This window comes from Amphiura filiformis, chromosome 15, assembly GCF_039555335.1.
Source record: "Amphiura filiformis chromosome 15, Afil_fr2py, whole genome shotgun sequence".
Lineage (NCBI taxonomy): Eukaryota > Metazoa > Echinodermata > Ophiuroidea > Amphilepidida > Amphiuridae > Amphiura > Amphiura filiformis.
This window is the reverse complement of record NC_092642.1, coordinates 30,961,396-30,988,322: the sequence shown is the minus strand read 5'-3', so window position 1 is coordinate 30,988,322 and position 26,927 is coordinate 30,961,396. Positions and strand designations below refer to the sequence as shown.

The 26,927-nt window shown below is 34.1% G+C and overlaps 1 protein-coding gene across 1 annotated transcript in view; it reads right to left on the bottom strand.

The window, feature by feature from the left end:
- LOC140171508 (arylsulfatase B-like) overlaps nucleotides 1-26,927 on the bottom strand; it is a 41,196-nt gene that overhangs the window by 7,501 nt on the left and 6,768 nt on the right. Inside the window, exons 2-5 of the mRNA XM_072194777.1 lie at nucleotides 4,433-4,619; nucleotides 2,885-3,081; nucleotides 2,538-2,748; nucleotides 1,713-1,965 (exon numbers count right to left, since the gene is read on the bottom strand). Of these exons, the coding sequence (XP_072050878.1) occupies nucleotides 1,713-1,965; nucleotides 2,538-2,748; nucleotides 2,885-3,081; nucleotides 4,433-4,619 (848 nt within the window). The remainder of the gene's footprint in view (nucleotides 1-1,712; nucleotides 1,966-2,537; nucleotides 2,749-2,884; nucleotides 3,082-4,432; nucleotides 4,620-26,927) is intronic.

Below are 26,927 nucleotides of genomic sequence, written 5' to 3'. Positions count from 1 at the left end.
GTGTTAGAACGTTTATCAGCAAGTTTAGAACAAAGGGTTTTTTTAATGTTATTAAAACTTTTAATGCCTTTGACCCTCACATAACCTTTAACCCGACATTTAACGGTTTCTGTAATATATTTGTGTTTGCTGGGTAGTAATCGAACTAGGCGTATTAGATTATCTATTTTCATTTTGCTTTAGAAAGTAAACAGGGTATTATTTATATGATAATGGAGTTTGTTTCTTGTTATTCGAATAATATACACCAAAGACTTCCTAGGCATCCAACACCAAACTCTGTTTAGATTATTTAGATAAATAGCATACACGTGTGAACATAGGCCTATACTCATTTTCCAATAGCCCGCAAAACTCAAATATCGCTAATCTGGACTGAATGCTTAGAGCATTATAGATACAGCCAGTCGTATTTGCATATCAATACCGAGGAAAGTAGGTCGATGAAAGAAGATAATCTTCTCTGGTTCGATGCACCCAAGGTGAATCAATGGGTGCTTCCTATTACCTTTAGATTATTTGTCTCAGCATAGCGCCATCATGATTGCAATTGCGTTTACACGTAGTCTTGGTTCAGACTCTATGCGGCTATCACGAACATACTAGGAACGACGAGCGTTAGGACCGACACAAACTGGCTGTGTAGGAGGCTAGTTTGAATGTGAACGGGACTATGACGTTCTACCGCAAAATGCAGAAATCCGTAACCCGTATGGCGTTTGCAGTGAACGCCTCTCCGCAATCTCTCTAATATCCCAGCAAACCGAAACGTTTGCAACACCATTCGCAAAAAGCTAGAAAGGTTTTCCAGAAAACGTTTATGTCGGGTTATATAAAGAACATAAAACGTTTTCATAACATTTGAAAACATTTGTTGATAACCTACTGCAAATATTCTAACATAATGTTATTCAAATGTTGACAAAATATTTTGCGAATAATGTATGCAAAAATATTTTGAAACCATTTTCAAAATATTGTTGTAGTGTGTTTCCATTCAAAACGTTTTAAAACGTTTCCATGACCTTTATATAACCCGACATTTAATGTTATTAAAACGTTTTTATATTAACCAAAACCTAAAATATAACATGTTTAAAACGTTTTAAAAATACTTTTGTGTTTGCTGGGATAGATCATCTGGATGTTGCTTGTCGATATAAATTGTTTATAAAAATTAAATGTTAGGTTTTCATGTCCGTAAATCTATACAATCTGAGGAAAATGTTGCTACTAGGGCACATATGTAAATTGAGTTTTATACTTATTACCGTATTAATAATTATCAATAATCAGATCGTCTTTAAGATAATATTATTTATTTGTATGATTGCATTATAAGTATCAAGGTTTGGCAGCCAAATCCTTGAGGGTTTAACTTCGGTTTTTTTTTCGGAGAAATATCTATACGATGTAGTATCTTGTATAATATGCTTAGTTCTACATGAATGTATGAAAGAGGGTGGGTGATGTTTGTATGTATGTAATTGTTTTTATTAGATAAATTATGGCCTTCTGAACATATCCTCATTCAAATGTGTATGTTTTGCAGTTATTGTATTGTTGTAATTTGAATGACATAAAGACTGATTGATTGATTGATTAATTGATTGATTGATTGATTGATTGATTGATTGATTGATTGATTGATTGATTGATTGATTGATTGATTGATTGATTGATTGATTGATTGTACTCAAATCGAAAATTACGTTATAGCTTCCCAGACATCATATCCGTCCAGTGGTTTGGTTCCATTAAGTGTTCCTCCTGCTATACTAGAAACGATGGTTGGGAACCAATCAGAAACGTGAATGAAAGCATTGCTGGTGGTGCCCTGGACCTCTTTTGGCAACAGAGGGCTATGAATGAATCCAACTCCACGAACACCACCCTCCCATAGCGTAGCCTTTGAACCTCGTAATGGCCAATTGCTAACGGCGACAGCAAAAGGACCGCCATTGTCTACAAAATGATACACAAACGACTAATATATGTATATATCGCGTTAAGTTAGATTTAGTATGGATATCGCGAGAATATCATATTCAAACTAACGAAGCCCAGAGATAATGATAATACCCCCTTTATACTATAATCGGAGACTTAATTAAAACTACTAGCTTGCGTCGGACGTCACCTGGCGATCAAACTCAGATTTGTCGTGACGATTGACAATTCTGAATGCATCGGTACAGCGTGCCCGTCAAATATATAAACCGTCTCAAAAGTTCGCGCTTAGTAATTGGGAACTTTCATTCACGATGGCACCAAGTCAATGATACCATGGATACCGTAGTTGCTTTTTATCATTTCCGCAATATTTTGCTATTTGAATGCAGCAGATGAACCCACATTCCTTTTACGCGCTACTAACCAATCACAGGCTGTGCCAGGAGTTGATAGCCAAACTAGGGTTTTTAATTCAGTTTCCGATTATCATTAACATTACAGAAGACGACGTTATCCAAACCCGTTTGTGCCACTTCGTGGGGCCGTGAGAGCGTGCAACGGTAAATTCTGAAATAAATATTTACCTGTGGAAAATATTATAATAGTGTTATTATAAAGTCCAGTTTCCTTCAATGTAGTGGTGATATTTTGTACAGCTTCGTCAAGACAGCTTATCATTCCAGCCAGTGTTACTCGATCTTCGTCTGGTATAAGTTTCTTGAACGGTTCTGAATATTGCTTTGGAACTTGTAGGGGATTATGCACAGCATGGAAAGGTAGATATATAAACAATGGCTGCAATATAAGAAGAAAGTAGTAAAATAATTTTAGTTTGCATCATGAATGTAGCACCTGCTTTGATAGGTTTTCCATGATTTTTTTATAATGTCGTAGGCAGGAAACAATTGAATGAAATACGATCCAATTATACCTTTGGTGATTTGTAATTCTTCACGATTTTCTGCACTTCTTGAGTAAAAACAAAGGTTGCGTACTGCCCAGTATATTCGTATGCTGGCCGAAAGCTACTGCTGGTGTCATCATGGAAGGCATACCCTTTGAAAGAATAATTTCCAAAACTATGTCCTCGGTAGTGAGTGTAGTAGTCTTCATTTCCAAGGTAGTAACCTATAAAAATGTGATGTGAAAAACAATGTAACGATATTATGTTGATGAGTACGATGTAAGAATTACCTTGAAAAATATCTCAAAAATAGATTGATGCCACACATCGTCATCATCCCTATATCTTCGTGTCAAGAATTTCCGTGATAGTACAACGAATCCTCTCGTTTTTCAAAAGCTACGCATGGTGATTTTGTTCGAGATAGGCCGAGCGACTCAGGCTAAGCATTCCATTTATATGATATGAGATATCACACAGAGCCTGCCGCATTGTTTCTATTCTATGATTTGTGCCTGATGATCAGTACCACATTATGGTGTTGCCATTATAGAAAATTCGATTTGTTGTCAGGAAAAACGCAGGTTTTGTTTCCAGTACACTGACTCGAAAAGCAATGCACTAATTAGCGGGGCCTTGCTGTTTGTTGTGGATATATTTTACTGCATTTTATAAGTAAAAATTTTGAAATCCAAAGTAAAAATTGTAATATATTCAACTATTTGAGAAATGAATTATACAAAGGAACCCGTGTAAGATCCAGCTGCTGTATCTATAATTCAATGTACATTATCGACTTTCTTTATCTGCGTCAATAATAGAATATCGATTTCAATCGAATTGAATACATGTCTCCATTTTGAGTTTGTACTACACCTCTGAGCGATCAGCGATCGATTTCTAGCCAATCAGATACGGTAGGCCTCCTTTTTTTTTTGCGTTCGGTGAAATACCAATCGCCCGTCGCTCACCAACGGAGTATTAAGTTTATATTTATAACACTGGCTGTCGACACTGTGTGCCAGTTGTATTCCGGTCTGACACTATCAGACAATATTGCGAAAAAAACTCGCGAGCGATGTTTTGATTTTTATAGGCCTTAAAAGGCCCATAAAAATCAAAAATCTTACAAAAAGATACAATTCCATGCCTAATTTTAACACCAGGATTTTTTTTTATAGAAAATGCATATCCAAGCACTATGTTTTAAATGATATTTCTGAAGGAAAAATATTGCTTTATAAGTATTTGACCGAGAAAATTAAATTCATAGCAAAAAGATGTATCTCTGAATTGTGCTGATATGTTACGATCGACTTTTAGCGCGACTAAGCATAACAATAGAAGCCGGTGACTACATGTTAAGTTCTGAGTGCAATGAGGTCTATGAAATGCTGCATTCAGCGAGTTTATTGCTCAATACTCTTTTGGTTTTAAATCAGAGCGACTATGTAAGGGTAACGATACTTGTTTTGAGCAGTGTAGATTTAATAACGAAGACACGTTGCATCGAATATTCTACCTCGAATAAAAAGTCTGTAGTGGACCTTTTAAGTAATTTGTTCGATCGATTACCTAAGTATGTGTCGAATCCTCTTTTAGTTGGTAGACACTCTTTTTTGTAATGTCCGAGATGCCATTTACCGATCATGTGAGTGGAGTATCCCGTCTCTTGCATTTTCTCCGCTAATGTAACCTCGTCTAAGGGAAGGCACTCTGGAATACAAGGGTGAATAGTTCCATGCTGCATGCCGGTGTGAACCTATTAAAAGATATTAAATTTTAACATGTTTACCAGAAACAGGGAAACACAAGATAAGTACGAGATAGTACATCATATTTCTTAAGCTTTAATTTATTTCCAGCGCTTTTTTTCACTACATAATATTGTAATGGGATATTGAAAGGTATCCCTTTAATGCATAAAATAAAAACCACTGTCTACCAATTATTAGAAACACCCCAATTATACTGCCCCCAATTATACTGCCCCCAATTATGCAAATTAGGCCTTATCAAAACCCAGTTGCACACCCAGAAAGATTCATACTGTGTGGACTCTATGTGAGAGAAAAGTTACTTAATTACTAGATTTGATACTGTGTGGACTCTATGTGAGGGAAAAGTTACTTAATTTACTAGATTTATACTGTGTGGGAGCTCTGTGTGAGCAGAAAGTTTACCAAGTTAGAACTGTGTGAGGAGCTGTGTGCTGGAAAGATTTTTTATATTTTGTGCCTGGGATAATACTGGTAAGTCTTTTAACTTCTGTATTATAATATTATAGATCTCCAAAATTAGGCCATGTTATAAAACTTTTGCCCAAAAGCATGAGTGCAGTAGTTTCAGTGTATGGTCTTAGTGCACAATTTCATTGCCATTGAGATGATGATTTTAAAACTTCCAAAATTGCTTCTTTTTCAAGTTAAAATTCATGGCTCCCATGCCAAAATATGATAGTTTCAGAGAAGTTTGGTGCAATTCCAGCACCTATACGGATTAATTTGGCTGAAATCAAGCGTGTTTAAGTTATACTTTTTCTTGTATTTTGCTGTGTGATGAAAGTTTTGCTGTGACGCAACAGATCTGTGTGTGTTGACATAAGCCATGAGTCATGCATGTCAATTCCTTTGTTCTTTTCAACCTAATTACCAAAAGCATACATTGCATTGATTGCACAGCTGGAGTTCTATTTATCTCAAAGTGTATTTTTATAAAAACAACTTGTGGATTTTTTTTGGTGATGAAATGAAATATTTGGTAACAAAATACTTTTCGGCCTTTGTGATTTTACTTAGTTGATTTCATCTCATGTTTAGACTTTAAAATATTGTGCCTTAGTCAGTTGAAACTTACATGTACCACGCTTTGGTGTTTTATAATTCGAAGTGGTTCAAGATATTTTATTCTTCAGGTCTAGTATCTTAGTATGAATGGAGTTCAATTATAAATTTGTTCGGGATATTTAGCATTGGTTATGCATGGGAGGGAATGAATGATTTTGCTGTTAAATTAATAGGGAGGTGATCGTGTCAAATTGGGCTGTCTTTCATTGGATTTGTTTCTTCATTAATATTTTTTGGGATAATTGGGAACTCTGCTCATGCTAAGATATTTTGTAAACAATGTTTTATCATATTTAAATGTAAAAAAACTTGTGTGTTTATACAACTTTTGTGATTCACAAACACACTTTTTTAGAGGCTTTGCATTTGTATTCAGGGACATTATAAACTCAGGTTTTGCAAGGTCTATCAGAGTTGTTAATAGTACATAGTTTATATTTATTTCCATATTTGATATTTTTTGTATTCATACATGAGGCATTCCATTTGATAAACAAAAAGCAGTATTATTTTTTGTTAAATTTATTTGAACCAAAGTGAAATCTTGGTCAAGTTTGGATAGGATCTTTTGACATCATAAATTGCTTGATTTATGACAAAAACTCCACTCAGTATTATTGATCTTGTTGACCAAGCAGATATTCTTGCAGCTCAGAAACGTGTGCTTTCACATGCCAAATTGTGCCTTTTTATAGAAACTATTTTTTTGTATTCTGGACATATCTTTCATACTTTTATATTACAATACACTGCCTCAGTATTCATTCCTGCCAAAGATTAGTGTGTTTATTCCAAACACTCAGTACTTGCCGCCTAGTATCTAGGATTTGTGTTTATTTATTGTGGATGATTGGTATTGGTAAGTGTATGTTATTATGTGTTTTCTTGATTACATGTACATGCTTAAAACATGATACTGAGACTTCTATTTTTAAAAGTGGCAATGCTCTTCTTCCATGGTCAGTGTTAGTAATGATAAAAGCTGTGTGATTAGTAACGATTTTCGCTGTGTGATGCGTTACGTAACAATTGGAAGAAAACTTGTCAGGTGATCTGTGTGATGGGCCTGAACTTGATAATAATCGTAATAGAAAAACTGTGTGTGATGATTAATTGATAATGATGAGAGTATATATTGGAAGAAAACTTGTCAGGTGATCTAGCTGTGTGCAGACCTGAGCTTGACAATATTAAATGATTAAAGAAAACTGTGTGATTATGAATTGATGATGACGTGTGTATATCATGGGTTGATATAAGCGACAGGATCTGTGTGTGTTGATTTCTTAACCTATGTGGTTAATTTGAAAGAATGATGATCCCTGGATGGGAACATAGGCCTATTATGAATTCAATATCAAAACTGTGCAAGCGAGCGGAGTTTGTGTTTGTCACAATAAACTCAAAAGGATGTTGAATTAGTATAGGCCTGCAAAATTGCCATGTATTGTTGTGCAGCTGGTACAGAAGTCTCAGTTTAGTCATGTTTATTTAAAATGTATCATGTTGTCATTTTTTGCAAGTTACTATTCATATTTTTCTCTGCGCTTTATTTCCACAGAGGTTTCGGTATTATTGGATTGATCGTTATTTATTGGCATTCTCTGGGGTATTCTGTAGGCACACAGTCTAGTATTATATTGCGATATTATTGATTGTGAAGAGTTTGTTGTGACGAAGAAAAGGAGTAAATAAAGCTACCAATTGAAATAGAAAAAATACATGTGTGAAACGTGTTGTTATCTCTATAAGGTTTGTGTCAAAGTCCACACGGTGTGTTCTGCCACACCAACGAACCCGTGGTGGTGATAATACTAAACCAGTAGCCCTACCAGTCTCCGGTCCCGCCACAAATGGTGGCAGCGGTGGGATCGTGTTAAATTTGTAGACACACCCTTAGAGATAAAGATCAAGTAACTGTGTGTAAATTCCGTGATGAGAAAAACTGTGTGTTATCTGTGTGTAAACTCAGTGGATGAGGGAAAATAGTTGCTTTGTGCATGCATCTGTGTGTAAACTCAGTGGATGAGAGAAAATAATTGCTTTGTGCATGTGTCTGTGTGGAAACTAAGTGAACTGAGAGTACTGGTCAAACCAAATGTTTAAATATAGAAGATATTTAAAACAAGAGAATTAATTAACTTAGTGTACACAGGCGTGTGGTATTATACTTTGTGAGAACAAAAGAACCCCTGGTGTGACAGTCTGAAGTTTAATGGACTCTGTTAGCCATGAGTGCAGATAAAGAAAGTGAGACTGGAATAATGGAAAAGGAGGGTTCTGTGCATGATGAAATAGAGGTTAGAGGCGCAGAGTTGGGTGCAGTGGATAGTAAGGCCTCTGAGACCATTGCGCACAATGACTCTGAAGGAGTGAGTTCTAAAGAGAGTGATTCGGAGAGTAAGAGATCAAAGGAGAGATTTAGTCGTTATAACCTGAGGTCAACTAGAAGTAGAGAAGAGACATATGTAAGAAAGTCTCAGGCAAATAGTGACAGTGATGGAGAAGAAAGCGTGATAGATAGAGAAAGGCATGAGTTGCGTACAAGCAAGCAATCAAGACAAAGGCTTGTGAGTGAGAGAGAGATGTTGGAAAGACAAAATGATGAACTTGAGAAGGAGAAGAGAGACCTGAGAAGATTAAATGATGTGCTGGAAGAGGAAGCTATGAGACTTGCTAGGGAGGCTAGATCTAAGACGTCAGAGATAGATGAACAAAATGCATTGGTTAGACATATTCATAGTACTGTAGAAGAGTTAAGGCGTGTTGTTAGGGAAGCAGAACAGGAAAGAGTACAGTTGTTGGGAAGAGTGAAGGGAATGAAGGCGGAATTGAAAGATGTCCAAACAGAGAAGCAAACAGTTGAATGGGAGTTGGAAGAGTGCATCCATAGTATAAAAAAGACTCAACAAGAGCGAAGAGAATATGAAAATAAGGAAGAGGGGAAGGCAAAAGAATGGGAGAAGGCAATGCAAAGAAAGGCAAAGTTGAGGTTTAGAGAGTTTCGTCAGAGAGAGGAACTTGCAAGGAAAGAGAGAATGAGGCAATTTGAGAAAGAAGACAGTGACTTTGACACAAATCTTGCATTGCTTGAAAAGCGGTTACAAGAAAAACGAGGAAGTACAATGAGTGAATCTTGCAGTGAAGCAAATGAAAAGATCTGTGGTGGTCTGGAAAGATTAGAATCTCGAGTGAGTGAGGGAAAACTGTGTGAGCGAGATGTGCAGACCAAGAAATCTGACAAATATACTAGTACGAGTGAAAGTGAGGTAGAGGGTAAAGGGAAAGGTGTCGGAAAGAAATTAGGTTCCCAAAAGAAACAAAGAAAAGGGCGTAAGAAGCGGGAAATTCAAATGAAACAATCTGACAGTACTAGTATGAGTGAAAGCGAAAGTGAAAAAGTGAGTAGGCCTACAAGTGCTCGAATGAGGCCTCAGAAATATGATGGCAAGGGCGTGTTGGCAGATTTTCTGTCCCAGTTTGAAGCATGCCGCGAGTACAATAGATGGTCTGATAAAGAGGCTGCATTTCAGTTGTTTTCATGCTGTCAGGATGATGCACTGAACAGGTTAACAACTGATGATGTGACACCCCGTACTTGTACATATGTAGATCTTGTGGAGGTGCTAGAAAGAGAGTTTGGTCCGAGAGAGTGTAAGAGTAGTTACATAATGGAGTTGAATCAAGTGAAGCAAAAACCGGGGGAAAGTGCACGTGAGTTAGGCAATAGAATCAAGAAGTTGGCATCGTTAGCCAGCTATGGCATGATTTAGGGAGTAATATCAATGTGAGGATTTTGCACCGCACTCACATTACCGCCCTCTACAGTCTCTGCACATTTAAGCTTTCATCCCTTCGATATGTCCGTTTAGGTAATCTACAATCTCTCCACATTTTTCGCATGCATGGTATTCTACAAGCTTTCATCCCCTCGATATTTGTAACAAGGTTGTCTGTTTAGGTAAGCAAGTTTTTTAACGTCAATATTGATTCATGCAGGTATGCCAATCTGTTTATGTTGATATTATTATCTTTAGTATTGTAAGCTTATTGTTTACTTTTAGCGTCGATGTTGTCAATGTATAGAACTTGGACAATTGTATTCACTAATAAATTCATATATTCCCTCAATATTTCATGTATTTATTTGACGGTACTTTTAGTGTTGATGTTAAAGGAGTGTTTCGTGATCCTAGCATCCTCTTTTTATGACATTTTTTCAGTACATATCCACGAAAAAAGCCTATTTCCAAAATTTCAGTTGATTCCGATTTTGCGTTTGCGAGTTATGCATGATTATGTGTATTACACTGCTCCATAGACAATGCGTTGTAATTTCGTTCTGGTGCACCAGAACGAAATTCAAATTTCACGATATCTTTGCAAAACGAATTAATCTGCAAGAAATATTTTGTACATAAACATTATGTAGCCAGAGGTTTCCAGTGATATAAAAATCTCAACTTTTTTGAGAAAAGTGGGGGATGAGGCTGTGGATCACGAAGTGCCCCTTTAAGTACAGTCTAAACGCAGGACAACCAATCTTTTGTTCTGCTTAGTCGCGCTAAAAGTCGATCGATACATGTTAAAATCAACACAATTCCGAGATACACCTTTTTGTTTTGAAATTTATTTTCTTGGTCAAATATAAAGCAAAATTTTTTTTTTTTCTTCTTCAGTAATGTCAAATAAAAACATAGTGCTTGGATGAAAAATTTTTTTTAAAATCCTGGTGTTAAAATTAAGCATCAAATTGTGTCTTTTAGTGTGATATTTTTGATTTTTATAGGCCTTTAGTTCGCCCGTGAGCTTTTTACAGAATTGATTTTTTAGCGTCTCAAACTAATATAGTTTGCTAAAGAAAGATATTTCCCACCTCTGTAAAGCACATCGTGTGGGTCTATATATTATAGTTTTGTCAGAATTTCTGTTTTTATTTTCCCCTTTTCCCCTTCATGCTCCGAAAATGTCAAACTTAGTACTTTACCTCGAGAGCAAACAGCAGAAATAATCGATATTTCAATTGTTGTCAACCCAGGTCCCTTTTCCATTGAAAACCAGGATTGCCTGACCAGCGATTTGGTAGCCCAAATCCCCAATTCTGGTAAATGAGGTGGATTTTGGAAATTTGCTCCAGTGATAGCCTGCAATTTCAATTTATAGGGGCTATGGATTCCATGATTATGAAAACCATTTTGTCTGTTTTGTCTGTTTGTTTGTTTGTTTGTTTATTTATTTACCTAGGATGAGGTCCATGGGAAAATCCACTGTCCAAACCTAAAAAAATTCGCGTGTTATTAGAGGGGATTTTAATTTTCTGTCCCTCCTATCTCCAGGTGAATTTTGAATGACCCCCCCATCGCGGGTTGGCATTTTCATTACACCCTTCAGACTTGCGTTCGGGTTTGTGTAGGCCTATTTGTCATAATTTAGCGCTATAGGACCTACTTTCTAAATGTATAGCTATAGCCGTGCTATATAAATATTATAAGGTACCGGTATGTAATATTATGTAGGCCTATGGGGGTGGGGTGGGTACTCAACACATTTTAACCATGACTTACAATGCAAGGCTCATTGTTACCATAAATGATTTTTCCTTTAGGTCATTATAATAGGTTGTTATAAACTTCCGTGTTTAACCTTGTATTGTTTTGGCTGCTTCATTATGACTTTCGGTGGGTTTAAGCAATTTCAAACAAACACAAACAAAAGGCACTATACCGAAACACTAGGTAATTTCTTTGCTATATTGAAGTTCTGGCAAAACTGTATCCAGGCCGGGCACCCAGAGATATCGATCCACAATGCTAGTATTTCACGCGTGGATTTGAAATTTTTCAGCTGGTATTCAAAATTATGGAATCAAAACGGAAATTCTGACAAAACTATGATATATCGCTCACGGTGATGTGCGTTAGAAAGTTGGGAAAAATCCTTCTTTAGCGAACTATATTACTTTGAAAAGCTAAAAGGTTGATCCAAAAAAAGGCTCGCGGGCAGAGTTTAAGCCTATCAAAATCGAAAATCTTACACTAAATGACTGAATTTCACGACTAAGTTTAACACTAAGATTTGAAAAAAAAATACAGTATCAAGCATTACAGTTTTTCCTGACATTTACTGAAAAATGAAAATTATTGCTTTTCATTTGGCCGAGAAAAAAATTTTACACTGAAAAGGTGTAACTCAAAATTTTGTTCATTTGAATACCAAATTCGATCGTTTGTATTGCCTTATTAAATGACTGAGTGAGCCTTGCAGAACAATAACAATCGGTTGTCCTGCGTTTAGACTGAGTAGTATGTGTTGATGTTAAGTAGTATGTGTAGATCCATACTTTTGATGATATCCATCTATTCATTCATTCATTTATTCATTCATCCATTCATCCATTCATTCATTCATTGATATATTCATCCAATCATTCATATATTCCTCCAATCACTCTTTCATTTATTTTTTTAACATTATGTTATTCTTATATATCAAATACAATATTTAAATAGTATTTGGCTAACAAGTGTAATATACTATAGATTAGTGTAAAGGGCCAAACAAAGCATTATGTGAATATAAACAATCTGCATGTCCTGACTACATCATCGTACATGATAAAGTAACTATATTTTCAATTATAAAGTATAACTCAAACTGGGTTATACAATATTAATATATAGTTAGTTTTATAAGATTATGGCTCGTTTGCACGAAAACATTTTTATTCATAAATGATATAGCCTAAATGCATTTGACCTAACGAAATTGCAAATCGGTGAACTTGACCTTATAGGACCTACTCTGTCACAGTAAATTAAAGGTCAGTAACTGAAAATCAGAAAACATCAACTGTAAAAAGTTCAAGTTCGTTCCAGTTAAGATGTTCATACATACGTGCGATTGTCGTGCAATCTCGCATTCAAGGCAGCAAACACACGTAATATTGTTTTAGCTTGCTTAGTAAGCAAGGAAGCAATTGAAAAGATATATTAAAATATAATAATCAATTTAATTATAATATGCTTGGAATAGCGTCATCTCTGGTGGTTAAACAGACTTGTTGTTTTCATACCTTATATAGGTCTTCATGATGTAAAGTATGAATGTTTAATATTTAGGTATAATATAACTGCATGATAATAGATAATAGAGTATCAATTAAATCCTCTTTTGATGACATTTTCAGTAGGTATCTGCACTATAAACACTAAAATAAAACACGATGAAGCCTAATTGATTATGATATGTGTAGCCTAAGTGAACTAATTTATGAATCATGAGAAATATGAACTGATCCATTTAAGTCGTCAAAGCCTCGTTGAATTGAAAAATATTCTTACCATTGAACTCAAACATTCAATATTTGTATACTATTTTGATAGATGATTTTTTTAGGCAAAGTTATTAATAATAAATATGATTATGCATATTACACTTTTATATGCATCTATAATTTTTCTTATAACATATGCATAGATAGATCATTGCATATGCATATATTATTATGCATGTTTCATATAATATTACATATGCAACATGCATATATAATTATTCATATTACAAATGCATATGCATTAAGTATCTATGCATATTGCATATTGGATAAGCATAGACAATATGCATATACATATTTACAACGTGTATATTATGAGTGCATATTGCATGAGTGCATATTGCATTTGCAATTATGAATAATTCGATAGATAATTAATTGTGTATATTTCAATATATATATATGCATTAGATAAATAGCAATATTATATATGCAAATTGTATATGCATATAGATAAGTATACCTATAACATATGTACATTGCATATATACATGAGTATGCATAGGCCTATTACATGCATACATACTTTTGCATATTACATATGCATAGATACTTAATGCATATTGGATACATATTGTATCATATTCTAATTAGATAATTATGCATATTACGTGTGTAAATCAAGTTAAGAATTATGCATATTACATATGTATGTAATTATGCATATTATTTTTCCATTTTGCATATGCATAGTTAATTATGTATAAATCAATCAAATTTTATTTATCTAACAATTCATGAACGATATTAATATAGTGCGATAAATAATAACACTATGTGTTTATCAAAATATTATACGGTTATTTATACTCCAAATAATACAATTCGACATAATAATAACAACAGAAGTCAAAAATAAATACGAATTATGCAAAGTATCTAGGCTACTATGAAACAGTTTTAAATAGTAATCATATTAAGGTGTCATTTGTTCTGTTACATTGATGTATTTTGGCCTGCAATTAATTTCTATTAGTTGATTACTTAAATAAGACTGTTTGAAAACAATAGAATATACATAAAAAATATAATGCATGTGTTAATATAGGATAAATGTAAATTAGGTAATGGGGATACGCATCCTGCACAAGAACAAATAAACACAATGGGGAACGATTGCTCGCTACGAGAGGAAACAGAATATATTAAATAAGAAATAATTAACTGTTTACCAACCCAAAGTGTTACAATTAAACATGACAACAAATAAATACAGATTCCAACCGGCACACAACCCAACTTGAAAATAAAGCAAGGGAGTATGCCGGCATGGGAATCGAACCCACGACCTTCCGATATACAGAAATAAAATGGCATTACATGCTTTCTCTATTGGTCCATTGTTAAATATCTCTGAACAAGCATCTTGAAAAATGGACTGATCTTTGTAAAAATGGTGTAAAAAATTATTGGAAAGAGCTATCCACTTTTTTTTCAGTACTTACTGTCAATCACATGTTCATTAGTATGTACAATTTTTAAGAACAACAGTAGAAAAATACTGCTACTATACAGGGGTTAATTTAAGCAGAAACAAAGCTTGTAATCACTGTTAAAGTTAATCTTGAGAAGTGCACTGATCATGGAAATGTTTAAAGAGTGATAGAGTTACGCAATCTGCTGTTTAGTTATCAATTAGAACTTTGCAGAGAAACATGACAAGATAGCTTTTTATTGTACCTGATTGAAATACCAAAAAGTATGTCAATATTTTGGTGCACTCTTAGCTATAATTTTTGCTTTTTGCAAAACATACACATGGAGGCCGGATTATGTGGTTTTATATTAAAATTCCACTCAGCCAAAATTATTCCTAAAATATATAGGAATATCGAATAGACACGAGAGGTTCTTTAAATATTTTAAGAAACTCGTTGGAAGCTATTGTAGGACGCGTTTCGATTAACTGTGATCAAATTAATTTGATCTATTTTGGTTAATCTCATCAGCTACATTTTGCTGTGTTTGATCTTAGGATAGATGCCCATTTTAGGCTGTTTTGTCGCACATATATACCAAATGACTGTCTAGCTTTTTGATATTCAAAATGGTAGATGTGCGGATCAAACACAAAAGCGTGTCATATTTTAATCTTCACTACTTATATGGATGTATCTGGTCTTGATAAGACTAAGAAAACAAACCGATATAATGAACAAGTTTGAAAATACAACATACTTTGGTTTTGTTGGTTGAAACTATGATTATGAGCCCGTTTTAGGCATGTTTTATAAAGTTCTATACATAGGCCTACAGTGCAGCGTTATAAATGTGCATATAAAAGAGCCTTATTATGAGGACCATATGATTACCCGATTGGGTGTGGTTTTATTATGGTTCATTATAAGGTCTATATATTTAAAATAACATGTTAACATGCAGATCAGGTACGTATAGGAACAATGGAACTAGTGTAACCAACTAAAGTGTCAAGGAAGCTCGTAAGGAAACATTCATGAAGATAATGTGATGATAGATAATTAATTTTCATCTAATAGATCCAACAAATCTCTCAGTGTAGGAGACATAGGGCAAATTCCGGTTTTGGAGTTAGCATCCGCTATACTTTGCAAAGTCGGAGTCAAAGATATATTAGGGTTTTGGTTTAAAGTTATCTTTGCTCTGATAAGACGCTCTCCTATGTTTTGAGTGCGTCTTAAAGCTAGTATAGGGGGGCAAGGGAAGATTTTGCACAGGTTATAATTATTTGATATAAAATGCCAGTTCCTGAGAAGTGCCTTTTGATTTTTGCATTACCTCTTTGGAACATCCTCTAAGTAAATATTTCTTCTATTGTATGAAATATCTGCTAGGCATGCGAGCACTTCTGGTTTCTTATATCCTCTTGTGAGAAGTTTTGAGATAAAGAAATCAAGTTTGTGCTCATATTCTGTCTCCGAGCTGGAGTTTCGAATATATCTTATAGCCTCACCCTTAACCATGCCACGAAAACACGAATTTGGGTGAGACGAATCTCTAGAAAGATATTGAAATGTGTCACAGGGTTTGCTGTAGCATTTTATATCTAAGATCTGTTTGTCATGAAATCTTTCATCCTTGTATAGAGTTAAGTCTAGAAAATTAATTTCTGTTTTTGACCACTCATGTGTGAATTTCAGAGTCGGTGCATAGAGTTGATACGACATATAAAATTAGCTAACTCGTTTTCATCTCCTAACCAAAACATAAGAATATCATCACGATAACGGAACCATTTGAAGATTTTATCGCTAAGGAAATGAATTTCTTTTCCAACGAATGGAACATTATGTCACATAGTTCTGGGGTGCATTTTTGTCCCATAGCTACGCCTGTCGTTTGCAAATAGTATTTTTCATTAAATGAAAAACAGTTTCTATGCAAAATCAGTTTTAATAATGCTTCCATATGACGGATATGTGGCATTCTAGGAAAGTACATTCCTGGATTAACTTCCGAAAAAGTCTTAAAAACTTCTTTTTCAACTTCATTTTGAAGAACATTAGTGAACATTCCAATGCAATCTATTGTAACCAAAAGACATTGGGCTGGAAGTTTTAATTGCTCAATTTTTCTTATCGCATCTTTTTTTTTTTTTTTAGTATAGGTTTTCTTTTTTGAACGAGAGGGACTGCAAAAAAAGTCGATAAATTCACCAATTTTTTCACATGGTCGACTAACATTACTGACTATATGTCTTCCAGTAAAGACCCGGCCAGTAGGGGTGGTTTTGTGAACTTTTGGCAAAAAGTAGCAAGTTGGTGTTCGAATTTTATGTTCTATCGGATATAGATAGTCGTGTGTATTTTTATCAATACTTTGATCCCATAACATGAGGTTAAGCTGTTTTTGAACCAATTTTACCTTATCAAATGTCATGTCTGCATCGATTACAGTGTATTGATTACCTTCCAGCATGATTTCGCCTTCATATATGTAATCATTTTTATTGATTACGACCACGCCACGAGATTTATCCGGTTTTTGGAAAACCAAATGTTTCTTTTCCCTTAATGATTTGAGAGCTTGACGTTCGGGTTTTGTCAAGTTATCGTTCATGTTATTATTCTTAATTTTAGAAAGTTATAACCTCGTGGATTCTAAGTAGTTTTCTAGATCCAAACAAGGTGTAGACAAAGGGTGCCAATTAGAAGCTCGTTTGAACTTGTGTGTTCGTTTTGCTTTCTTATTGGACATTAAATAACGAATGCGCATTATTCTCATGAATGTTTCTGTATCCCTATCAAGCATTTTTGCTTTAGGATCTTTTGGGATACCTACAAATTTCAAACCTCTCCCTAATACAGATAATTCTGCATCAGAGAAATTTTCGTTTGCTAAGTTTATAACGAACTTTTTGTTCGCATTGGCTAAATCCTTTATTTTTTTGGACTTGAGGGTTTGGGAATTCAAATGGCAAGTTTTAGACTTGATTTTGTCCTTAGTTTGCCGTTTGATACTCTGTTTACGGAACTTCCTGTTTTTTGCCATTATATTAACCGTGTATCAAAGGAGTACATGTACTGTGTTTTAATTGATACCAAGCATAGTGTAATGACGGCCTAAGATCATCTCTCTTTTTAGAAGATATGGGTGGCCTTAAAAAAGGCCGTTTGGTTTTATACCGGCTTATATTTTTAGCCGGCGGTTGACTGCACCTCTTTGCTTCTTGAGATTCTTCACTCGGTGTTTGTCTGTCTTGGATGATCGTTTGGTGATCTTCCCAGAGGATGCTGCCGGTTTCTTCTTCCTCTTCTGTTTCTTCATAGATTGGTCAACTATGTTGAAAAGCGTTAAACCCTTCTCCATTTCATCAGATGGCAGCGCTTTTTTGAAATCTAATGTGGCTTTTGGAGCCATGTCCGACGCTAATTTATCCAAATCTTTCACTTTCTCGGTTAGCAGATAGTTAGCTGTGGTGTCCATCAGCTTTTGTGAGCATTCTCTCAAAATGTTCTCCCATTCTGATTGGAATGCCCAACTCAGAGCTCCCCAGGTAACTGGGGAAGGTGTTTTGAAATGGAGAACATAGGAAGAATAACTCTGTCTGCTGTAGCTTGCTTGATATCCAATCTGAGAAAATGAACATTGGACGCAGTAGATCGGACATGTTTGATTTTGCTCAACTCTCCCCACACCATTTTCTTAGCGCGATCAGTCAGATGATTTTTTTCTCTCTTGGTACTGGTAGAAACTCTCTGTCCAGGGGTGGGTTGGCTGTCATTGGTCTCCATCATCTCCGGTGACTTCAGTAGCTTCGGGATGCGGTATGCAGCTAAGTTGAGGTTTTTTCCCGGAGTAGAAGGGGATGTTAGATCTAGCGAGTCGGAATCAGATAACGTCATGGTAGAACGGAGGAAGAAACCAAAGTGATGCAGTCTCGGGTTTCTTTATATGTGGCTGGACGCGGCGAATGAGCCGTAAACTCGGCAAACTTCATTTCGAGCTACAGGTGAAAATATATGCAAATCTCGTATTTTGGCGAAGTTGAGATTTTTGCAGATTTGAAATGTTTAAGCTTTCTTCTAAACACATACAAAGTTTTATTTTAAAGAAATAAGTGGAAATATGAAATAATCTACATTTTCTGAGGCCCATCTGATGAATGGTCATTATGCTTCCCTAACTTTGAACGCGTTTTTCTCGGTTTCGCGTTTTGATTCATGACAACCTATAACAAGCCATAACTTCGCTTCTGATTGTCATATGAAGTTCATTGAGGTGTCATTTTAATCCCTGAAACATGCTCTTTGCAAATATGTAAAAAAGTAAAAATTACCAGAGGGGGTTTTACGGCTTATTCGAGGTGTCCAGGCACATATTAGGTTTTGAGAGGACCCAAACGAGATGACTTAGTAAAGCCGTAGTAAACAAGTATTAGATCACCGAACCATAAAGGCACATGCGCATCACAGTTTGTTTGTTTTCAAAAAGCAATTCCATAATGCACAATAGTAGCAAATTGCTGAGTATGCGAGTGTAATGGCAATTGACATTTTGATTTCAGCGCCACTACTTCCAAGTATGTTGGACGCTGGGGGCTGCCTGCCGTATGCGTGATATAGAGCAGAGTGCAATGTCTTGCAAAAGGTCGTAGGTCGGATCCGACCGGGAGTTTTCAAAAGCAAGACATGATTGATATATCTATTATAATATTGATATATACCAGTGCACGGAAGAAACTGTTCTCATTTAAGGCAAATAAATATGTCATTGCCATGCTTTAATAAGATCCAGTTTAATAAAGATGAAGAAAGTGGCACACCTGGTTGTCCATTTATTTCTTCATATCACGAACGAGCATTGACCTTATTTACCCCTCAGAAATTAAAACCACGTTTGTCTTTTTGTGGATTTAATGTTTCTCTTTATCTTATTTAGATAGTGTCTAATTAATACGTTTGTGATAACAAACAAACAGAGATTCCTTCGCTAATGAAATAAAGAGATCATTAGGAGAGAATTCAACGCGCACTGTCTATCGGGTGTTCCATGTCCAAAACGAAGGAGCACAGAACGGTAATAAATGTTTAAAGAGTGATAGAGTTACGCAATCTGCTGTTTAGTTATCAATTAGAACTTTGCAGAGAAACATGACAAGATAGCTTTTTATTGTACCTGATTGAAATACCAAAAAGTATGTCAATATTTTGGTGCACTCTTTAGCTATAATTTTTGCTTTTTGCAAAACATGCACATGGAGGCCGGATTATGTGGTTTTATATTAAAATTCCACTCAGCCAAAATTATTCCTTAATCTTAGGATAGATGCCCATTTTAGGCTGTTTTGTCGCACATATATACCAAATGACTGTCTAGCTTTTTGATATTCAAAATGGTAGTTTGAAAATACAACACTTTGGTTTTTGTTGGTTGAAACTATGATTATGAGCCCGTTTTAGGCATGTTTTATAAAGTTCTATACCTAGGCCTACAGTGCAGCGTTATAAATGTGCATATAAAAGAGCCTTATTATGAGGACCATATGATTACCCGATTGGGTGTGGTTTTATTATGGTTCATTATAAGGTCTATATATTTAAAATAACATGTTAACATGCAGATCAGGTACGTATAGGAACAATGGAACTAGTGTAACCAACTAAAGTGTCAAGGAAGCTCGTAAGGAAACATTCATGAAGATAATGTGATGATAGATAATTAATTTTCATCTAATAGATCCAACAAATCTCTCAGTGTAGGAGACATAGGGCAAATTCCGGATTTGGAGTTAGCATCCGCTTTACTTTGCAAAGTCGGAGTTAAAGATATATTAGGGTTTTGGTTTAACGTTATCTTTGCTCTGATAAGACGCTCTCCTATGTTTTGAGTGCGTCTTAAAGCTAGTATAGGGGGGCAAGGGAAGATTTTGTACAGAGTTACGCAATCTGCTGTTTAGTTATCAATTAGAACTTTGCAGAGAAACATGACAAGATAGCTTTTTACTGTACCTGATTGAAATACCAAAAAAGTATGTCAATATTTTGGTGCACTCTTAGCTATAATTTTTGCTTTTTGCAAAACATGCACATGGAGGCCGGATTATGTGGTTTTATATTAAAATTCCACTCAGCCAAAATTATTCCTAAAATATATAGGAATATTAAATAGACACGAGAGGTTCTTTAAATATTTTAAGAAACTCTGCCTTTAAGCCCATACCTTTATACTGTGTCCTCGCAGCATAATACTATTAATAGTGCTATGATTGCATACCAATTGCATACTTATAATTTGAAATGAGAGAGTGTAACGCAGTTTTACAATTATGCGGATTACCACACAAAATGATTTTGATTTTATTATATAGCGCCCTCTTGATCCATTACTTGTTATTTCCTAATGACAACAAGAGGGCGTATGTCCCAGACATAGCAGGGTCCAGGCATGCACTCAGACATGTCAAAACGACGTCAAGTGCCCAGCTGATTAAAAAAAAAAAAAAAAAATTATGGACACAGACAGTTGTACGATATTTATTTCTAATATACATGTCAGTATCTATATCGTTAAAGAGTTAAAGTAAAGTTGTTTTTTTCAAACTTGCATTTAATTAACAAATGTAAGTTCTTGATCAGATGTTAATAGCTATAGCTAGCTAGATAGATATGAATAGAATAGGTAGATGTGATTTTGTTGTAGTTCAAATGATAATGCACATGCTGTTTAAATTTTTCGAAGGTGGAGTGAATTGTGATAGAAAAAAAAATGTGCAAGGGCATTGGTAAATTTGTCATTTGAACATCAACAAAGTTGTTTCAAACAAGCTCCACCCTAAATAGGGTTGGGTACATTTACCAATCAACGACTTTTGATTGTGACCACAGAATTAAAATCAGAGAACCAGGACTCGACCGCCATCTTGATACAGGCATGGAGCAAAAATATGTTATGTTTTGTATTATTTTGTGATTGGATTTCTTTTGTTTTATATTGTTTTGTGAGGCGATCATTTGCAGGATAGGTACAAAAATCACTATGTTATGTTTTGTATTATTTTGTGATTGGATATCTTTTGTTTTATATTGTTTTGTGAGGCGATCATTTGCAGGAGAGATAAAAAAACCCACTATGTTATGTTTTGTATTATTTTGTGATTGGATTTCTTTTGTTTTATATTGTTTTGTGAGGCAATCATTTGCGGGACAGGTAAAAAACCACTATGTTATGTTTTGTATTATTTTGTGATTGGATTTCTTTTGTTTTATATTGTTTTGTGAGGCGATCATTTGCAGGAGAGATAAAAGAAAACCACTATGTTATGTTTTGTATTATTTTGTGATTGGATTTCTTTTGTTTTATATTGTTTTGTGAGGCGATCATTTGCAGGAGAGGTAAAAGAAACCCACTATGTTATGTTTTGTATTATTTTGTGATTGGATTTCTTTTGTTTTATATTGTTTTGTGAGGCGATCATTTGCAGAAGAGGTAAAAAAACCACTATGTTATGTTTTGTATTATTTTGTGATTGGATTTTTTTTGTTTTATATTGTTTTGTGAGGCGATCGTTTGCAGGAGAGATAAAAAAACACTATGTTATGTTTTTTATTATTTTGTGATTGGATTTCTTTTGTTTTATATTGTTTTGTGAGGCGATCATTTGCAGGAGAGGTAAAAAAACCCACTATGTTATGTTTTGTATTATTTTGTGATTGGATTTCTTTTGTTTTATATTGTTTTGTGAGGCGATCATTTGCAGGAGAGGTAAAAAAAAACCACTATGTTATGTTTTGTATTATTTTGTGATTGGATTTCTTTTGTTTTATATTGTTTTGTGATGCGATCATTTGCAGAAGAGATAAAAAACCACTATGTTATGTTTTGTATTATTTTGTGATTGGATTTCTTTTGTTTTATATTGTTTTGTGAGGCGATCATTTGCAGGAGAGGTAAAAAAACCCACTATGTTATGTTTTGTATTATTTTGTGATTGGATTTCTTTTGTTTTATATTGTTTTGTGAGGCGATCATTTGCAGAAGAGGTAAAAAAAACCACTATGTTATGTTTTGTATTATTTTGTGATTGGATTTCTTTTGTTTTATATTGTTTTGTGAGGCGATCATTTGCAGGAGAGATAAAAAACACTATGTTATGTTTTTTATTATTTTGTGATTGGATTTCTTTTGTTTTATATTGTTTTGTGAGGCGATCATTTGCAGGAGAGGTAAAAAAACCACTATGTTATGTTTTGTATTATTTTGTGATTGGATTTCTTTTGTTTTATATTGTTTTGTTAGGCGATCATTTGCAGGAGAGGTAAAAACCCACTATGTTATGTTTTGTATTATTTTGTGATTGGATTTCTTTTGTTTTATATTGCTTTGTGAGGCGATCATTTGCAGGATAGGTAAAAAACCACTATGTTATGTTTTGTATTATTTTGTGATTGGATTTCTTTTGTTTTATATTGTTTTGTGAGGCGATCATTTGCAGGATAGGTCAAAAAAACACTATGTTATGTTTTGTATTATTTTGTGATTGGATTTCTTTTGTTTTATATTGTTTTGTGAGGCGATCGTTTGCAAGAGAGGTAAAAAAACCCACTATGTTATGTTTTGTATTATTTTGTGATTGGATTTCTTTTGTTTTTATATTGTTTTGTGAGGCGATCATTTGCAGGAGAGGTAAAAAAACCACTATGTTATGTTTTGTATTATTTTGTGATTGGATTTCTTTGTTTTATATTGTTTTGTGAGGCGATCATTTGCAGGAGAGATAAAAAAAACCCACTATGTTATGTTTTGTATTATTTTGTGATTGGATTTCTTTTGTTTTATATTGTTTTGTGAGGCGATCATTTGCAGGATAGGTAAAAAAACCACTATGTTATGTTTTGTATTATTTTGTGATTGGATTTCTTTTGTTTTATATTGTTTTGTGAGGCGATCATTTGCAGGATAGGTCAAAAAAACACTATGTTATGTTTTGTATTATTTTGTGATTGGATTTCTTTTGTTTTATATTGTTTTGTGAGGCGATCGTTTGCAAGAGAGGTAAAAAAAACTCACTATGTTATGTTTTGTATTATTTTGTGATTGGATTTCTTTTGTTTTTATATTGTTTTGTGAGGCGATCATTTGCAGGAGAGGTAAAAAAACCACTATGTTATGTTTTGTATTATTTTGTGATTGGATTTCTTTTGTTTTATATTGTTTTGTGAGGCGATCATTTGCAGGAGAGATAAAAAAACCCACTATGTTATGTTTTGTATTATTTTGTGATTGGATTTCTTTTGTTTTATATTGTTTTGTGAGGCGATCATTTGCAGGAGAGATAAAAAAACCCACTATGTTATGTTTTGTATTATTTTGTGATTGGATTTCTTTTGTTTTATATTGTTTTGTGAGGCAATCATTTGCAGGACAGGTAAAAACCACTATGTTATGTTTTGTATTATTTTGTGATTGGATTTCTTTTGTTTTATATTGTTTTGTGAGGCGATCATTTGCAGGAGAGATAAAAGAAAACCACTATGTTATGTTTTGTATTATTTTGTGATTGGATTTCTTTTGTTTTATATTGTTTTGTGAGGCGATCATTTGCAGGAGAGGTAAAAAAACCACTATGTTATGTTTTGTATTATTTTGTGATTGGATTTCTTTTGTTTTATATTGTTTTGTGAGGCGATCATTTGCAGGAGAGATAAAAAAAAACCACCATGTTATGTTTTGTATTATTTTGTGATTGGATTTCTTTTGTTTTATATTGTTTTGTGAGGCGATCATTTGCAGGAGAGGTAAAAAACCACTATGTTATGTTTTGTATTATTTTGTGATTGGATTTCTTTTGTTTTATATTGTTTTGTGAGGCGATCATTTGCAGGAGAGATAAAAAAAACCACCATGTTATGTTTTGTATTATTTTGTGATTGGATTTCTTTTGTTTTATATTGTTTTGTGAGGCAATCATTTGCAGGAGAGGTAAAAAACCACTATGTTATGTTTTGTATTATTTTGTGATTGGATTTCTTTTGTTTTATATTGTTTTGTGAGGCGATCATTTGCAGAAGAGGTAAAAGAAAACACACTATGTTATGTTTTGTATTATTTTGTGATTGGATTTCTTTTGTTTTATATTGCTTTGTGAGGCGATCGTTTGCAGGAGAGATTAAAAAACACTATGTTATGTTTTTTATTATTTTGTGATTGGATTTCTTTTGTTTTATATTGTTTTGTGAGGCGATCATTTGCAGGAGAGGTAAAAAACCACTATGTTATGTTTTGTATTATTTTGTGATTGGATTTCTTTTGTTTTATATTGTTTTGTGAGGCGATCATTTGCAGGAGAGATAAAAAAAACCCACTATGTTATGTTTTGTATTATTTTGTGATTGGATTTCTTTTGTTTTATATTGTTTTGTGAGGCGTTCGTTTGCAGGAGAGGTAAAAAACCCACTATGTTATGTTTTGTATTATTTTGTGATTGGATTTCTTTTGTTTTATATTGTTTTGTGAGGCGATCATTTGCAGGAGAGATAAAAAAACACTATGTTATGTTTTTTATTATTTTGTGATTGGATTTCTTTTGTTTTATATTGTTTTGTGAGGCGATCATTTGCAGGAGAGATAAAAAAACCCACCATGTTATGTTTTGTATTATTTTGTGATTGGATTTCTTTTGTTTTATATTGTTTTGTGAGGCAATCATTTGCAGGAGAGGTAAAAACCACTATGTTATGTTTTGTATTATTTTGTGATTGGATTTCTTTTGTGTTATATTGTTTTGTGATGCGATCATTTGCAAGAGAGATAAAAAAAACCGCTATGTTATGTTTTGTATTATTTTGTGATTGGATTTCTTTTGTTTTATATTGTTTTGTGAGGCGATCATTTGCAGGAGAGATAAAAAAACCACTATGTTATGTTTTGTATTATTTTGTGATTGGATTTCTTTTGTTTTATATTGTTTTGTGAGGCGATCATTTGCAGGAGAGATAAAAAAACCACTATGTTATGTTTTGTATTATTTTGTGATTGGATTTCTTTTGTTTTATATTGTTTTGTGAGGCGATCGTTTGCAGGAGAAGTAAAAAAAACCCAATATGTTATGTTTTGTATTATTTTGTGATTGGATTTCTTTTGTTTTATATTGTTTTGTGAGGCGATCATTTGCAGGAGAGGTAAAAAAACCCACTATGTTATGTTTTGTATTATTTTGTGATTGGATTTCTTTTGTTTTATATTGTTTTGTGAGGCGATCATTTGCAGGAGAGATAAAAGAAAACCACTATGTTATGTTTTGTATTATTTTGTGATTGGATTTCTTTTGTTTTATATTGTTTTGTGAGGCGATCATTTGCAGGAGAGGTAAAAAAACCCACTATGTTATGTTTTGTATTATTTTGTGATTGGATTTCTTTTGTTTTATATTGTTTTGTGAGGCGATCATTTGCAGGAGAGATAAAAAAACAACACTATGTTATGTTTTGTATTATTTTGTGATTGGATTTCTTTTGTTTTATATTGTTTTGTGAGGCGATCATTTGCAGGAGAGGTAAAAAAAACCACTATGTTATGTTTTGTATTATTTTGTGATTGGATTTCTTTTGTGTTATATTTTTTATATCGAAACTGGACTATATTTCCCTCCAGTCTTTGTTATGATTTATAATACTGGTTACAATGTCGCAAACATTTCCAATGCTGCATAATTTCATTGATGTATTTATTATATTTTCTGCTTTTTTATTGATTGTTTTGTGAGGCAACAGTCTTTTAGTTCTATAGAAATGTGAGGCTGTAGAAAAAAAAAGATCCGATTTTTTTTACACCCTAAATCGTGCCGTATCTATCGTTAGCCTTTAGAGGCAAAGATGCAAATAGTAAGGCGACGAGAGAAGAAATGAGCTTGAATAGCTTTACGTTAGCCTTACATAATAAAGATATCAGAGATGTTGTGTTTGGTGCGGAGTTTGCTAGCCTAAAACAGGCTATTGATAAAGCAGAGTTTTTAGAGTCATATCATAAGAGGGATGAAGAAATTGAACATGCGCCTGTGAGAAGACGTGAAAAACATGTGTCGTTTGTACGGAAATCTGGGGTAGAACCTGTAGACGAAAAGCTGTGTGAAACTGAAGGTGAGGAGTTTGAAGAAAGAATTATACAGAAGTTGCTCGGTGATGTTAAGGTGCGCACGCTGATTGAGTCAGCCCGAAATGCGTATGAAACTCCAGCTGTAACAAGTAGGCCTACAGGCTCTTATGTTAGGCCCTCACAGTTTCATGTAAAGGAGAATAGAATACCACAGACTGGGTCAGTGACATGTTATCACTGCGGCGAACCTGGGCATGTGAGACCAAATTGTCCTTTTAGATCGGGAGGTGGAAGTGAAAATAGAAAACCTCAGACTGGGCAAGTGTTGTGTTATCAGTGTGGTGAACCTGGGCATGTGAGACCGAATTGTCCTTATAAA